The sequence below is a fragment of the Dermacentor silvarum genome, chromosome 1 (genome assembly GCF_013339745.2).
Source record: "Dermacentor silvarum isolate Dsil-2018 chromosome 1, BIME_Dsil_1.4, whole genome shotgun sequence".
Lineage (NCBI taxonomy): Eukaryota > Metazoa > Arthropoda > Arachnida > Ixodida > Ixodidae > Dermacentor > Dermacentor silvarum.
Genome location: NC_051154.1, coordinates 209,365,657 through 209,383,633, shown reverse-complemented (window position 1 = coordinate 209,383,633; position 17,977 = coordinate 209,365,657). Strand labels below are relative to the sequence as shown.

The window sequence follows — 17,977 nt, the reverse complement described above, 5'->3', positions numbered from 1 at the left end:
TCTTTCACGTAGCCCCACAAGAAGTCTAGTGGTGTCATGTCCGGTGACCTTGCAGGCCAGGGTACAGGTCCGTGCCGGCTAATCCACTGTCCAGGAAAAAGCTTGTCGAGCAACGCTCGAGACTGACTACTACTATGCGCAGGAGCACCATCGTGTTGAAACCAGATGTTTCGAAGGTGCGCAAGTAGAACGTTGCAACAGACGTCGTTCACGGTGCCCTCGAGGATGTCGTTGACGTAGCGTTGTGTCGTTAGTGTGTTGTCAAAAAGATGGGTCTGATGATGTTGCCATCAAAAATACCACACCACACATTCAACGACCACTGGTATTGGTGTCGTGTTTGTGCCAGCCAGTGGGGACACTGATCACTCCAGTAGTGTGCATTGTGAAGATTAAATTTTGCATTTGCGGAGAAATTAGCCTCATCCGTCCAAAGCACGTGAGTGAGAAAGTCTAGTTCTTCTTCACAATTCGTGAAAATCCAATTGGCAAAGTCAAGTCTGTTTTCAAAATCTCGGTCTTCAAGTTTTTGATGAGGATGTACACCCGTGAGCAAAAGTATACGGACCAGCGATTGTGCGATAAAGCCGATTTCTTCAACTGCCTGCGAATGCAACTCCAAATTGAGGACTGCAGTGCAAACTTGGCATTCCGAACTTTCCACTGTACTTGTCAATTTCAGCTTAAGCATGTTAATTACGAAGAAATTCAGTTTTTTCGACAACCCTGTGGTCCGTATACTTTTGCTGACGGGTGTACATGGTACGGATGCATTTGACCATTCTTCAAAATCCTCCACCCTGATGACCTTGAGGTTCCGGCCTCCGCACTGGCGCCGCGCACGCACTCTAAAAACAGTTGCACCCTTTGGTGTGCATTTCTGCCACATAACAATAATCGTCATCTGTCTTGCTTGAGTTTCCTATCTTGAAAACTCTGCACTTGCTACTTTCCTGTCGAGAACGATGTGTCACGCTGATAACGCTCCTGTCGTTCGTGACCGAGAAGTGCCGGGCGCACAGCGCTAAAGAAAGGAAAGCCACGCAAGTCAGATGACGGTTATTGTTCTGTGGCAAACATACGCCCCAAAGGGTGCAACTGTTCTTAGAGTGCACTACCGTGAGAGTTAGCAACAAATAATGCCAAAACATCTGTTTCTGCTTCTTGAACTACCGTCGCAGTCCTGCGTCGCTTTCTTATCAAGCTACCCGTCTCACAAAGGACTTCGTGCGTTCTAAGTATTGTTGACGGACTAGGGCGTCCTCCACAATGCCACATGCAGAATAGCTTGTCTGCCTTCCTCTTGGCGCCGTGCGGCCGTGCGCCGCCCCCAGAACCAGGATCATTTTAGCCTTCTGATCATTCGTGAAGGGCATGACTGTCTTCTCGAAGAGCAGGTCACTGGCGTGGTACCGTTGAGATCTCCCGCTGTTATCTACGCACTGACACGTCAAGCAAAAATGATTTACGCAATCGACAACAGCATATGCTGGCCGTACAGATCCGCCAAAACGCATTAGATGGGCATAGCCTGCGCAGAGTTTATTTTTATTGCTAAAGGGAACAAAAGAAACATACGTTCCGGGTGCGCCTATCTACAGATCAAGATGAGTGCGCAAAATTACAGTCCCAAGTGCGCTGTCGCGGCTTTCCGGCTTCGAAATCCCCCCTTCCCTCCTACGGCTCCGCTACGCTTATCAATGTGTCAGCGGCGTGTTCTCATGATGCCGCCACCATCACATAGCGTGAAGCCCTGTATCGAGCTGCCGCCGCTAGTAAAGCCGTGTATCCGTGGCCATTCGCTAGGGGGCGCTTGAGTAGCGGCGCGTGAGCGCGTATTGAGCCGCTATTCTGGACATTCCGCCATTTTCTTCGAGGCGTGACGTAGGCGCGACGCTTACAAAATGGCGCCGATAACCCCGTTTCGCTTTCGTAACGTGACGCAAATTTGACGTTTCGCCTAAGAAACTGTAATGTAGGCATTGAACATAGCGTGGTTGATAAAGCAAAACAGTTTTCCTCCCCAGTGAAAATAAAGCAGCTAGCTCAAAGCGTACGATTATTCGATCAAAATCGTTTCTCGCTTCCGTCGTCTGCATGCGCGCAGGCTGTCGTCTGCTTCATTAGCTAGGATGCGTGTCCTCGGGAAACGGAATGAGTCATCGTATATTGGCGCGCACGCGCTTGCTTTCTACCTTGAGACAATATACGCGACCTGCCAGTGATGAACTGCGCCCGCTCTAGGCCGCGTTATCGCTATCTCGTGATCCGCAAGTGACTCAGCCCGACTCGTCTGGCTGAGAAGCGGCCGAATATCATCTATAGCGTTGCGCGCGCCACAGTTATACGCTTGAGCGACGCAAACGCCGGCACTGCCATCTCTTGTGCACTTCGCCGCTTACTCGCACCGCGAGAGGAAACTTCAAGGCGCCGTCTTGCGTACATTTCTTTTTGTAAATTAAAAAGTCACCGTTGTCATAGCCTTTGATGACGCGAAAAGTCATTAATATTGATTACAATACAAACACAATAGTGAAAAGTGCGAAGTGTCGCAGAAAGTTTGCTAGTTTCAACCAATATTATTTCAAATAAACGTGTTTTTAATAGAAATGATGGTTCAAAACACAAATGCCAACACCACCCGAGAGCGATGCAAATGCTATGAGCACGCGTTGTGAACAAAAGATTTTCATGGCCCCAAATGACAGGGAAAATGCGGCGATACGCATGCCTCTCGACTGACACTGCATATGGCCGCTCATTACCATAATTCGCGCGGCTCGTCGCACTACCAAATTATGGCGGAAAATCTGTGCAATGGCGGCCCAGTGCAACGTCACGCAACGTCAAATTGACGTTTACGAAACGGCCCTTCCTGTGACGCTCTTCACGGGATATTCTTTCAGCCAATCAACAACTGACATGCCGGCTATCTTGAAACGCCACCACATATTCGCGAAATTGCAGATGCATTCCACGGGCTTCTGCACGCTACCGTACACTTTCTTTTTAAAGCGCTAAAGTCGCAATATAGGTGCTAAGGACCACGCAAAAGTATTAGTCGATAAAATTTGCAGCTCCACGTCACGTTTCGTCATTCTGACGAAAACGCAAAATAGCATTTTGCAAAACTTCCGTTTCCCGGCACAAATTTCAAAACACGTGACCTCTGGACAGCCAATGAGACAGCCAAGATGGCGGATAATGGCGGCCGTGCAGCCGCCATGCGTGTCCAGAATGGAGCCCTTGTTGTAGTTTTGCGCGCTTTTGTTTTTTCTCGGAAAAACAAACGAGGCAAAGCTGAGCACGAAACAAATGGTTGATTCGGAGGCTATTGGAGGTGCCCTTCAACTTTATAATTGATAGGTTCGCGATTCAAGCAATAAATAAAAACTTTACTAATTAAGAGCATGTAATTAATGAATACTTCGTGATGAAAAACAATACTGGCTGTAAGTACACACGACTACGGTTACTATGCAGTCGGTACAATTTCTGTAGAGCTCTTGTTTTTCTTTTTTTTTTAACGCGACAGCGTTAAGCGCCCCGTGTCGCAGAAAATCTGGCGTCGGTGTCTGCGTCGGCGTTAAGCATCGGCGTCTGGCGGAAATAATCATGCTGAACCACATCATCCACCCCGACCGGGCGGAGCCCCTTCGCGTGTCGCAAGGCGTTAGTGAACAAAAATTGAATTTCTCAAAGTTAAATCTGTCAGAAAAATCGTAAATTACGACTTAACCACAACCTAGAGAGGTGATAGCGTCGGATTGTAATTTTAATATACGAGAAAAAAGCCTGATAAGCAGCCAGGGATCTCTGAATGCTATCGCGTTCCTCTCTTAAACGCGAAGCTTAAGCGTCCTTCAATTATGATGGTGTTTCGCTGTAGTTTGGTACTAGGCAACATTGAGGGGAGTGTTGAAAACCGAGCCTTTCTAAATTTTGATCGGGCCTCATGTCGCAAAAAATACGGTGTCGGTGTCGGCGTCAATGGCGTCCAATAACGCGATCGCGTTCCACTCCTAAAGGCGAAGCTTAAACGTACTCCAAGCTTTTTTAAATCTTGGTCCAAGTTAACTGGGACACCCGGTATATACATCACATCTTAAGCTGTCTGATCAAAACTCTTATTAAGCCAAGTACAAAGGCCAAAGGTGCAGAATACGCAACTCATGCAAAAGGGCCACACGCAGCAGCTGCAATACGCAATGAGGTGAGTGCTAAGTATAAAGAGGACTATAAACACGCGTAGTTTACACGCCAAAAAAAAAAGGTAATTGTACCACAAACTAAAGAACACACAATGCGAAGTGCCCGATGCATGCAAAAGAAAATGTAAAAACTCAACAGGAACAACATCAACACATAAAAAAAGATAAATGGAAAACGAGAGACTTCCCAATACGAACCATTTGAAGACCCCCGGCACTCATTTACCAACAAGCGTCCATTAACGTAATTTCATCTGAACAGCAAAGTTTTCTATTAATTATGGTGGCCTCAGGTTCACTCACGAGATGCCCAATGCCGACTGCAGACAGTTTCTTCACTTGCAACTATTTTTAAAAGTGCTATTTCTGTTGGATGTACTGCTCTCGAACCTCCAAAGCTTTTCGATAGTGCGCATTTTAACGCAACTAAAAGGACGGTTCTGACGTTATATTGTCACTCAGCTGTCAAAAAATTGCGTATTCGTAAAATTGAAGAAATTTTTTGGCATCACGTCTAGGGGCTTTCTTGGGTACCCCCCACAATTAATTTTAACAGTAAGTTGACGCGTTTGACATCTGAGGGCATTTATTTGGACAATGCAAGTAAACCCCTGCTTTGGAAAGGCCGCATCATGTGATGTCAAACTTGAACCGTATTTCTCATAATGTCAAGAAAGTGGCGTATAATATAGACTGCTAATATGTGCTGTTATTTCCTGGTTACGCTCTCGTCCGGTGACCCATATTACGGTGAAAAAAGGATTTGTTGATAAAAGGTGAAATAAGATGTATAACTTAAAAACCTTTAACTTCTTACGCTGTTTACTGTAATGTGTTGCTGCATGAAAGTATCAGCAGCGCTCAAGCTTTCCATACCAAGCTGCTCTGCAAGGTATAAAGCAGTTTCAGTAATATCTCATTTGGATATATTTAAATTTGGAAACGTAACAAAGTGATCTACCTTCATGCGAATAGTCAACAGAGGTCTTTTTGTTCTTTATTTTGTCACAGGATATGCGTACCGCTGTTTTTCATCATCATGTGCTTCTGCATACTACCGCTTTTTGTCACCGGGCCAGACACGAAAATGTTCTTCAAGAAGCTTTACGATGAAGTGTCTTCTGACTGGTGGCGCTATGTACTTCACATCAGAAACTTCTATGAGATAAGCCCACAGGTGAGCTTCCATGTCTAAATATCTTAGAGGTATCAAAAATACCACTCAGCGTTGTTACATATTGGGTTAGATAATCGGCTGTTACGAATTAACGAAAAATTGGCCCCGTAGAATGCATTCGCTCCGCTGAAAGCTGGGTAGATGGTCAGGTCACGATAATAAACAACGTTAAGAGAAGATGCGACAAGAAACGAGTTGTTCACCCCGGATGAAGCGTTATCTTTTTGTTATTGTTCTAGGGTAAGCAGACCCCAACCAATGCGACAGAAAATCTCTGCGCCATTGGCAAAATGTGCATTACGCGCTCCAAGTCACATTGAACGAGGCACTGCCGACCATGTGTGTGCGTAAGGTGGAGAGAGCGGCGCCTATGGATTGCAACTTGAATGCTTTAAGCTGCGTTGATAAAGACAGGGGTACTTATTTTCTATCCCCAGAAATCTGTTACAAGAGAATAGGATCGGCTCCACACTAAACTGACGGCCGTCCATTCGGATCGTACGCGGGATAGTCGTTGTGATTTTGCATGTTAGCCTGCGTTGTTGTTGAAACGTATTCATTAAAGCACATTCTCCTCCTCTTTTGACTGTCATCATCAGGGGTCGCCTTGGCTATCGCAATCATGACTATCGTGATCATTTCTTGACCCATAAGCTCAAGAAAGTTTCTGTCTGATCTCATAGCAGTCGACTTTGCATAGAATGAAGATTGCTTTGACCAGTGTTCCATTGTCAAGCGCTGTAGACAATGGCTACGATACACAAGAAAAAATTTGTGTTTAGTTGGTCAAGCAGTGAGCTTGTTCTATATCGTCTGTTGTAGATGCGCATAAAAAAAGAGCCTGCAGATTTCACTCACGCTCGTGTGCACCTTCTGTATAGCCCACGACCGGGTTAAAGAATATGAAGGCGAACATATTGTTTCCAAGCGCTGCTCGAGACGAAGCTGAGGACAGTACGGAAGATGACGACGCTCTCTAATGTCGCACGGATTGGTTTTGCCATTTTGTATGTTTCGTATACCAGTGGCCGTATTGTAAATATCTCTGTAAATATATTTTAAACCTCTTTCCCCGTAACATTTTGGTCGAGGTGCGGGTTCTCCAAGAAGCACAACGGATTTACGCAGCGGGCGCTCCTTGGCTGCATTGACAATGCCAGTTCAAGGCGAGAATGCTTCGGGCACGTCGCAAACCGCGCCCACCGTCATCCTGGCACAACCGCGCGACCCTGTCACCTTTTCCTGCACAGACAACACCGACGTTGAAGACTGACTTCAACTCTACGAACGGGTTAGCGCGAGCAATGACTGGGAGCAGACCGTCATGCTCGCTAACCTGCTATTTTACCTTGCGGGCACGGCACGCGTCGGGTTCGAGACCCACGAAGAGGAACTCAAGAGCTGGGACCTGTGCAAGCAAAAGCTCACTGATTTGTTTGGTAAGCCTGTCGGTCACCGGCGTGCAGCGCAGAAAGACCGTGCGTGCCGAGCTCAGACGTGCACTGAGTCTTATGTGACATATATTCAGGACGTGCTTGCTCTTTGTCGCAAGGTTGACGAGAAGAAACCGGAACCGGAAAAGGTCGCGCCCTTCCTCAAAGGAATCGCGGATGATGCGTTTACGCTCCTAATTTTCAAGAACTCATCGACAGTGCAGGACATCATTGCTGAATGCCGCCGATTCGAAGAAGCGAAAAGCCGTCGCATTGCTCACAACTTTTCTCGCCTTCCAAATTCGGCTGCAACATCTATCTACCTGCGAGGATCTCCGTTTCCCACCTATGCCGCCTGCATCCGACAGTATTGTGCGCATCGTCCGCCGGGAGATTGAAGCTACATCTCCTGTTCGTACTCCAGTTCGCGCCCCAGACGATTCCCACGCAACAATATCCCTAATCCAGACCGTTGTACGGCAAGAGTTGGCCAATGTCGGGCTCCATTAACGGAGCACCGCCCACAGACCCGACTACCGCTCACCCGGCGTACCCGATCTACCACGAAGTTCGTACGCTCGTCCTTGTTATCGGAACCCGGAGGAATGGCGCACTTCTGATGATAGGCCTATCTGCTTGAGCACACCTGAGGTTCATTTTTCTTTGAACATAAAAGGGGGTTGGTAGGGTAAACTGACGAGAAATTTGGTTGTTCGTTCTGGCGTCAAAAATTATGCACAGTCTGAAGAACAAGGAAGTGGTACGGCTAGAATGGAGGACCGCTCCAAGCCACATAATAGGCCTCAAAGCAGACGGTGTTTGCGTTTGCATGTCATCGTAGTGGTTTAGTCAGTGTATTTGCAATTTTCTTGAATAATGCGATTGGATATGTAAAATACATTCAGTTTATGAAGTGTTTGTTAGTTGCCACTGCAATATTTTAAAGTGTGTGGGCTGCTGTAGTTTTTTGCGTTCACATGGCTCTTTCGTTGATGTTTACCCAATTTTGTGCTCCAACAAGTAAAAAAAAAAAAAAAAAAAAAAAAAAAACTAGTGTAGCTTGCACTGCAGGCGCAATGCTAAATAGACAGCGGAGCTGATGGGCACCTAGCTAGTGCTGCTTTTTGGGCTAGGCTAAGCACTACCAAGTCATCCCCAGCATTTTCCAGAATTTATTTATTATTGATCGATTAGCTATTGATTAGCTATTGATTGGCTATTGATTGGCTATCGAAAGGTATTGGCCACGTATTTGGGCAAGGCTTAGCACTACCGAGTATTCCCAGCATTTTCCGGAATTTATTGATTATTGATCGATTATTGATTAGCTATTGATTGGCTATCGATTGCCTATCGCAAGGTATTTGCTACGTATTTGGGCTAGGCTAAGCACTACCAAGTCATCCGGCCCCACCATTTTCCAGAATTTATTGATTATTGATCGATTATCGATTAGCTATTGATCGGCTATCGATTAGCTATCAATGACTGACTAAGCTTAAGTAGTCCCAATCATGCTTAGCTAGACTTAGCCAGGGTCAGCTTCGCTAGTTCACAGGGGTATGTGCCATTGCGCTTGGACCTTTTCTGCAATACCGCCAGGATCGGCTCACATTTTTTGTGGACGAATAACGGAATAACGGCTGGCTTAAACAGTTACGCTGTTAAAACGCATGCGAAGTGGACAAGGATCAAAATGCAGCATGAAGTGCTGTTCTGAGTGCCTTTGGCATAAAACCACGTGTATTCTGTGAGACCTCTGACCTGCCTTGGTGAAGACAGACTTGGCAAAGGAGAATTCCGCAACTGTACCGGGAGCAGTGAATGACAAAGGCAAAGAAATTTCATGCAAAGCTTTGGAGATGAAGTAAATAAAGCAAGAAGTTGTGTGCATTCTGCTGATGCGTTTTTAACATTTGGGGTAAATGTGGAAGCATAAAAGTGCGTTTCGCTCAGAATACTAATTCTTTCATTTTTAAATCTTTGACTTAACATTTTTTTAGAAATATGCTCGTCAGAATGTAGTTTTTATTTTATACTGCATTTGGTTACCAGCAACCTGAACCTACAAAATTAGAACATGGCATATCAGCGAAACAAAATAGTAGCGCATCCATCTTTTCGGTATAACTAGCCATGCTAGTGTGATTACCAATCTATATGAGGATGGGTGTGTAATTGGTGATAATTGGTTCTATATGTTATTATGGTTATTCTGAAGAGTGGTACGTACCCCCTGACGCATAGCCAGTGGCTCAAGTTGGCGAAAAAGTTGGTTTATTGAAGAGTGGCCTATACCCGTTGGCATGCACCCAGTGACCCAAGTTTGTCCGACAGTCGTTTTCGAACTCTGACCGACCGGCTGACCTAAAACTGCAGTGTATAAGTCCCAAAGAATGCTAAGTAATCACGTTAAAATTGAAATATTGAAGTTCTCTTAAAGCAACCACAAGCGTGAGCAATATTTTTTTTTTTTCCCGGATGATGTCTGTACAAGCCAGTTTTTTTTTTTTTTCGTTTCCGTTTGAAGGCAGTAATCTCTGGGATATAGCTGAGAATGGAGATTTCCTTTGATAGTTAATTTTGATAGATAATGACATAAAATATAACTAGTTCCACGGCGTAAAACTCCTGAATGTTAAGCTAGAGGGCGTGCCCCATTGAGCACGCAATATTTCAGATTAACAGTAGTTTCTTCCAATAGATAGATTGAATTTACGCCATCATGGCAGCCTCTTTAGGACACTAAAATGTCCAGAAGCTGCGTAAACAAGAAATGTGAGAGCAAGACAGCGTGACAGGCCCATCTTGCCCTTAGCGACAAATCGATACTTGCGATAATCTGGTGAAAAATGGTGAAAAATTTCCACCGTAAAAACGTAAAACGATGTACGTATGCCAATATGGTTTTATCATCGCCACCATGTTTGGACAAAAAACTATGTTTGGGTACTAGTAGGATATGCAGCTGCGCCCGTGACGTAACGCGGAAACTATCTAAGTGCTAAAACGCTAAACTATAGCAACACGCTAAAACCAAGGTGACCTATTTAGAGTACCACATACCCTTAATACCACGGCAGAATATTCAAAAGCCTTCACCTTCAAAAGCACAGAGGAGCTATATCTGTTTTTAAAGCAAAGCTTGCTTTGCGGACCCACAACACCCTAGCGGCTGGGTACTGTTACTGTCTTGCCGAAAAGCTCACACTTCAAAAAAAAAAAAAAGTATCACGTGACCGATGGTGGGATCCAACCTCGATTCCCACCAACAGCAGCCCGATGCTCTAATCATCAGACCACAAACACACGTATACACTTCAATCGTACCAAGGCCAACTAACTCTGAGTTGATCGTCGCGTGCGTCACATTCCGCACCAAGTGTGCGCGAGAGCATATTCAAGCCCGCCAGTTTTTTTTACGCCATAGACGCAGGAATGAATGGAAAAATTTATGGGATTTCGTTAACCGCTACACGAAAGCTTCTCTTCACAGAGATTCCAATATGTGCGTTGGATCTGCTTTTTCTTTTTTTTGCATTAACACCGGTTCCCGTTTGTATATTTCTTTTACTTACTCAGAATAACCTTTCATAGTATAGAACCGAAAAAGAAATATTTATGCAGATCGCACGCACTTTGGGAATCGATGTCATGCGAATAATTTTGCAAACAGCTGCTGGTTATCCAGCGGCGTTTCGAGTTCAGCAGAGAATTAATGGATAGACCAACGTGTTTGCGTAAGGCGAGCAGTAATGTGTGTGTGTGACGAGAGCGTGTGTGTGTGTGTGTGTGTGTGTGAATACAGCCATAGAGTTCCTGTCAGTAATTACTAAAGGGAACTCTGGTGCCGCAATCATTCAGCCACCATGGGAATGATCGGTAGTACATGGATGTGTCTGGCCGTCGTGCTTGCGGATTCAGACATTCTTGTGGCTTTACTTATTATGCTTTATCTGCCTTTTTTCCCATAATTTTGGAGCAATCTATAATTTTATAAGTGCAGACGACTCTGCAAACACGCAAAATCGCTTCTAATTGAAGCGGTTCAGCCTGTCGAGGTGGTCAAATGGAAGCGCACCAAGCGTCTCAACGCGCTGGCTTGACCGCGAGAAATTCACAATGTAGCGAAGAGAGACGCTACTGGGTCCAGCGCTTTTGCTCGCAACGGCACTCGTGCTTTAAAAGCTGCGTCTCGTTTCACTATCGACGCTGCGCTGCTCCGATCTCCAATAAACCCTTTACAATTGGTGGTGGTCCATTGCGGTACAGCACGCGCATATCGTAGTCCTGCAGGTCGTCTTGCCCACTGGACACTTCGCCTGCAGGACTACGATATCCGCGTGCTGTACCGCAACGGACGCCAACATTCTGACGCCGACGCCCTCTCACGCTCTCCCTTGCCTGACGACAATACCTGCTGCTCACTATCCCAGCTAGCTGTTTCTTCAATCGACCTTGAGACTATCGCTTCCGAGCAGCGCAAGGACCCGTGGATTGCCTCGATTATAGGCTTGCTTGCTGACCCATCACCACAGTCAACTTGTTCGTTGCGTCGTCAGGCTCGCCATTTCGCGGTTCGCGACACCCTGCTTCACCGACTCAGTTATGCCACAGACGGCCGCCAGTGGTTGTTAGTAGTTCCTCGCAGTCAGCGCTCAGAAATCTGCGCATCCTTTCACGCCGATCCACAGTGCACACACTCGGGAGTTTTCAAAACCTACCAGCGCCTCCGACAGCGCTACTACTGGCGAGGAATGTACAAGTACGTGCAACAGTTCGTTCGCTCCTGCCCCGACTGCCAGAGCCGGAAATCTTCACCCCATCTCTCGCCGGCAGGTCTACAGCCTGTATACCCTGCCCTACCCGGCCGTTAGGGCGCGTTTGAATTGATTTTTATGGGCCACTTCCCTTGACGTCGGCTGGTAACCGCTGGACCATTGTGGCAGTAGATCACCTCACACGATACGCCGAAACCGCCGTTCTCGCAGCAGCTACAGCGCGCGATGTTGCCTCATTCCTGCTTCGCCGATTCATCCTGCGGCATTGTCCACCCCAGGAATAGCTCAGTGATCGCGCACGTGTCGTCCTGACGGAAGTGGTTGAAGCCATTCTTGAAGAGTGCCACGTTATTCATCGCACAACTACGGCGTACTACCCCCAAACCAATGGCCTCACAGAATGCTTCAACCGCACGCTCGGCGACATGCTTTCAATCTACGTCGCCTCCGACCACACGAACTGGGATTCCATTCTGCCCTTCGTCACCTACGCGTGCAACACCGCTACTAAGAGCACCACTGGCTTTTCGCCCCTTTTTCTTACTATACGGTCAGCACCCGTCGCACACCATGGACACAATTTTGCCTTACCGGCCAGATGCATCCGAGGGCTCACCTATTTCTGCCACAGCGCGGCATGCTGAAGACTGCCGTGACCTCGCTGATGCCTTTACTTCCAACGACCAAGAGCGCCAGAAGAGCACTCGCGGCGACTCCACTTCCGCGGTCACCTTCCTTCGTGGCGTGCTTGTGTGGCTCTCTGTCCCGTTCACCGCCCCTGGCCTCTTATCAAAACTACTCCCGAAGTATGAAGGCCCTTACCACGTCGTCGAACGCCTATCTCCCGTGAATTTTGTCATCGAACCAGTTCAAACATCTTCGGACCAGCGCCGTCGTGGGCGAGACATTGTCCACGTCGGCCGCCTCAAGCCATACTACGACCCTATCATCCTGACGAGCTGTTAGGTCGCCGGACGGCTCCCTTATCACTCCCGGAGTAATTGTAGCGAAGAGAGACGCTAGTGGGTCCAGCTCTAGTCTGTTCAGACACTAGTGCGTCCAGCGCTTTTGCTCGCAACGGCGCTCGTGCTTTAAAAGTTGCGTCTCGTTTGACTGTCGACGCTGCGCTGCTTCGATCTCTAATAAACCATTTACAACACGGGCATTCTATGCGGCCTGTCTATCTATATGTCCGCGGCGTAACTGTTTCAATATGTGGCGTCTGGGCTAGAAGTCCTGTGTTCGCATCCTGCCATCAAACGGTTTTAATACTGTCTATTTAATTATTAATTACACAGTACTTCGTTTAAAATGACGAGTCCACTCTAGTACTTATCGTATGAAACTGTATGATTACAGCAAAGAGGACGACGATAGTATGATGGTGACAGCATTACGGCAGTATTATATTTTATTTTTGGAATCCCTCAAACGCTGGGAACGTTTCCGTTACGTCCTGGACCGATCCCCGAAACAGCATTGTCGGCTGTTTTAGAATAGGGGCCCTGAAAGATAGGGTGCCTCTAAAAATTAAGGTCTCGCCACCACGCATGCGCTGAACCGAACCCAAGCAGTATCGTTGGGTTTTGTCTTTTCGCACACCTCTAACGCTAAATTGCAAAAATAGCGTGGGTACCCAAACGGCCCAAACCTGCTTAGCGTCGTCTCAACGTCGCCGCTAACATCCCAAAAACGCGTCAGCGCCTACTCATTAAAAATAATCAACTATCAGGTATAACTTTCATCCTGTAAAACAGTATGGACTGAATTATTTGATGTTTTCTTTTCTCTGGCACTGTGTGTTAATTTTTCTTCCACGTGCAGGAAGGGCGCTTCAAACGCGTGAAGCTAAGGCAAGTCGGGAACCCTATTCTAAAGTACCTTCCCGGCGGTACAGACCGCGAAAGCAAAGCGGTCGCTTGTTGGGGCACCCTAAGCTCGATACCACTATTCTAAACCTCCCTAATGTTGCCCGATGTTGCACATCTTTTATGTAGAGTTATCTGACACGAGAAAAGAATGGAAGAAACTGGCGTACTCTCGCTTTTATAAGTTGCTACATGGTCGACGTTGGAATGTGCAAGACACCGGCAAGTTCGTGGTCTAATGAAAGCTGGCGCTCGCATACGTGCTCTCGCTTGTGCTATGCGACTTGACACATGCCTGAATCATCTCAAAGAGATTGCGTTGACATGAAAGCGGTATGCAATCTTAAAAAAAGGTAGTATATACTACTTAGTTGTCACACTATTTACTACCATGGTAGACGGCAGTTGATAACGGTAGATTTAGTAACATTACTGACTAAGCGGGGTAGTCACGGTTACAACAAGTCGGAGCAGGTGGCGTAGCGAGGGGGTGGCACACCGAGCACATGCTCCCCCCCCCTCCCAAGAAATTTGTATGGGGACTGCTCAGCCCCCCCTCCCCCTCACTATCCGCGTCCCCGGTTAAATTCCGTGCCCCCCCCCCCCCCCCACCTTCCCCAAAAACATTTCTGGCTGCGCCACTGGGCTAAGCTACACAGTTAGTACCACCGGCAACATAGTTTCTAACCTATAACAGATATATCAGACCCACTTTTTAATACGCCAGAGCTGGGAGAGGGGGGGGGGATATTCTCTCAGAGTCCACCTAGTGGACTGTCCACTTTGACTGTCGCCATTGGCTCCCGCTTCACGAACGCGAAGAAGACTGGCTAGGACCGTCGCCAGTCTCCTTCGCGCTCGTGAAGAGGGAGCCAATGGCGACAGCCAAAGCAGACAGTACACTAGGCGGACTCTTACAGAATAACCCCTCACCCCCCCCCCCCCCCTTGGTCCGGTAGCTGCGTTGTGGGCTAAAAACTTTGTATCCGGTAGTGCTAACTGCGTTTGCTATCGGTAGGCGAGATCTATTAGTAACAGCGACAACTTTTTTTTAGTCAGTAATGTTAATAAATATACCTTTATCAAGTGCAGTTAGACTAACGTAGTAAAGAGTGCGACAACCAAGTATTAACTACTACAGCCTTTTTTACAGAGTGTATGCGTGGAATTGTGGCCTAAAGGTTAGATAATTTGGCTCTTGTTCTGGGAGACAGAGGTTCGATACCAACATAGGAAACATTTTTTAAAGCGAATAGCTTTCTTTGCTTCTTCTACCCATTTTTCTGGTTGGCGGGCTTTCTCCGTGGAGGAGGGTACGTGCTCTTACGCAAATGAGCTGCAGGGCACGTTCGCCGCCGAATGCCAACTTGGTATTCCAGACACACGTTTCAGTGCGGGGGATCTACATAATTTCAAAGCGAATGGTCGCAGAAGTATCTGGTCTTGGGGAGTAAACAAGCACACTATAAAGGGCGCGTGCGCAGCCCATGTCCTGCGATCGTCGTCACAATGTCTCAGTCCGTTGTTGTCATGCCGTATTCGTCACGCCGTTGTCTCCTGGTTGTCCTGATTACGTTGACGTCATCTCGTCATGGCTGTGTTGCCGTCGTTGTCACGCTGTCACCGTCATCGTCGTCACACTGTTGTAGATACGAATAGAGTACTAGACACTAACTATTTGTATTAGTATGTGAAAAGGAACTATTCGGTATTTTCGAATAACGGAAGCTAACCAAATACGTCACAACAACCAACTGTTGGAGCATAGTTACTGTTCTCCTTCTGCTAAAGAAACTATTCCAATTTATCAAAAGTGAGACGACAAAGTATTCGAAGCAATGCAGAAACGAAATGGACAATGCAGGCTCTGTGTTCTGTTTTGTGGTAGAAGCGTACATGACAATGCACGATTTTTGCATGTATAGTCTGTCATTTAAAGTTTTGGAAGTCTAGTTATGTAGCAGTTTCATCCTTTACGCTACAACCTGGGGTTGTTGCCTTGCAACGCTCGGATCCTTTTGTATGTATCTATAGCACTACAAATGTTTAAGCAGCCCCCTTTGGTTTTCTTCTTTTTTCACAACTTAGGACCTTTTTCCTGCAATTATTTATTTACCCTTTTTGGTAAGGTGGTGCAGCCATTCTTTCTCGCAAAGCTTCTTAGCAACTAGGCTCTATAGTTGCTGAGAGGCTATTCATTGTGGGGACTCGCGACTCTCAGGCGTCCCCTGATGTTGTTTTCCCCGCATGGCTCTTGAATCTCCTGTAATCGGTGGAGCCTGCGTAACTGGGTGCCGCCGGCGGTACCCAGTTGTTGCAGACTACGCTGTTGTTGCAGATTAGTACGAGAGTTGGCGCGAGTGTTGCGCTGCTAACGCCGCCTAACAGCGGGTTAACTCTTGCGCAAAAGGGAATGGTCTGTTCCTCTTTGGCTGGAGCTCGACCAGCTGCGTGGGCGTTTCGCGTGCTCTCCAGACGTTCGCGGGACCGTCCTGCGAAAGGCTTAGAAGGAAGGCACCACAATGGATGAACACGATCGATCGGATGCGCCACCGTTCGCGTGACCGTACGCACGAACGATTAGGCGTTGGTGTCCAGCATGGGAGCGAACATATTCGCTCGCTATCCGCTGGCGGTGAGCCGGACTTCCTCGATACGTCGCGCGCCCATCGGCATGTTCTATCGGTAATAATTCGGCTGGCTGTATAGACTGGTGTAAAAAAGGCGCAATAAATGCCCTTGCGATTCTCTGCACTACTGCGTTGCCGTTCGTTTGTCCCAGGAGCACGTTTGAGAATCTACATCATGCAGCTTCTTTTTTAATAACAACTGGCGATATTGTGTCTCAAACTGAACCCTGGTCCCTGATAGTTAGGTGTCTTTCTTGCACTAGTCAGTAGAGGTGTGTTAGCTAATTACACCAAAATGAATATTCATGCCATGTAGTCATGTGCTTCTCAAATGTATCCGTCTGCGTTTAACTATTTTCTGTTCGATTCGATATTCGCCACTTACTATTCGCCTTCGATTCGTATTTGAAAAAGTTTATATTCACCCACCTCTTAATATATGCAAAAAACATTTGGTTTACAATTTCAAATACGATTTATCAAAAATAAAAGAAGACTTTACCGTGCATAGAGACTGAAAAAAAAAAACAACAAGAACAAGTGAAACATAGCAACGAAGGTGTCACTGCATAATATCGTCCCTCCTATTTCGCGCACATGTCCATACTTATAAAAACGTTCTTCACTGCTCTGAAAGCTGTTATTTCAAGGCCACTAACAGGTCATTGTCCGAGTATTGTCTCATAGGACAATGGATGATTTCACAGAGCCCTAAATTTAAAGCACATCTATTGCCTTCGCTGTGCGCATAATGGGCCGCCCAGCAGGGCGTGGGCTATGTCCTCGTCAGCCACTCCCCATGAACATGACGCGGAGCTTGCACGATTGGTTTTATAAAGACAGTGGTTTGTGTATGCCACACCTAAGCTAAAGCAGTGACACAACGTTTCCACATTTCGCGATATCTTCCTATATACACCAAATTTCAGCCCGGGGCCTAAAGCACACAAAATTGATTATTTGGACTCTTCATCGAACCATGCCGCAGTTGACCTTGTCGCTTAGAGTTTGCACAATATGTTTCTAACTTCAACGCTGAACAGTGGAATGTTGTATTCTTCGCCATATTCGTGCGCAGGTTTCGCCAATTCTACCGCTAGTTCTTTTTCAGTTATGCCGGTATGCCTGGGAAAACACTGAAATGCAATTTCCGTGACCACGAGCACCAGGAACTTGTGACTGCTCCGCGATTTTCAAAAATATATTACTGTGCGCACTTTTGGCCCGAACTTCGCAGAGCAGCTTCAGTGCAGACTGCGAATCTTGCCAAACTACCTATTTATTTTAAGGCTGACTGGCCGCAATAAACCTTGTCGCTTCCAAAATCGCGTAGAGTATGCCGCCGTTGGTGTGGTATCAAACCGGCGTTGCATTCTTAATATCGGTAAACTATCTTTGGTAAACTATCACGCTGAACTTTCTTTGGTACATGAGCCATCTGTGTACACCTGCTTTGCGCTGGTGTGTTGGCCGTACATTTGAAACAACACTAATTTAACTACACCGATAGGTAAAACTTCAAACTTTTTCTTCTTTCTAGAATGTTCACAAAAACTGGTAGCTCTGGATATATCCCTGACTGCAGTGATTCATCATTGTGTTCAAAAACGGGAACAATTTCTTCATACTGAACCAGATGTGAATGCAAATTACATCTGTTTTCTCAGAGGCAGCACTTCCGATAGCTTGTGGCGCTCATGCTGAGCAAATATATGAAAAAGAATGCCATAATGTCTCCCTCTCCTTCAACACAGTAACTGCTTTTGCGTGCTTTTGCGATGACCAGTGTTTGACGTCGGCTTAATAACTCCAAGACAAACTCGAAGACTTGTTGCAATCAATAAGTGCAATTCGTCTCCTGAGCGTGACGCGCCGTT

The 17,977-nt window shown here is 46.6% G+C and overlaps 1 protein-coding gene across 1 annotated transcript in view; it reads left to right on the top strand.

Moving 5' to 3' along the window:
- The window catches only part of LOC119436713 (nose resistant to fluoxetine protein 6), a 58,911-nt gene that overhangs the window by 9,848 nt on the left and 31,086 nt on the right, over positions 1–17,977 (top strand). Inside the window, exon 3 of the mRNA XM_037703682.2 lies at positions 5,223–5,388. Coding sequence (XP_037559610.1) covers positions 5,223–5,388 — 166 coding nt within the window. The remainder of the gene's footprint in view (positions 1–5,222; positions 5,389–17,977) is intronic.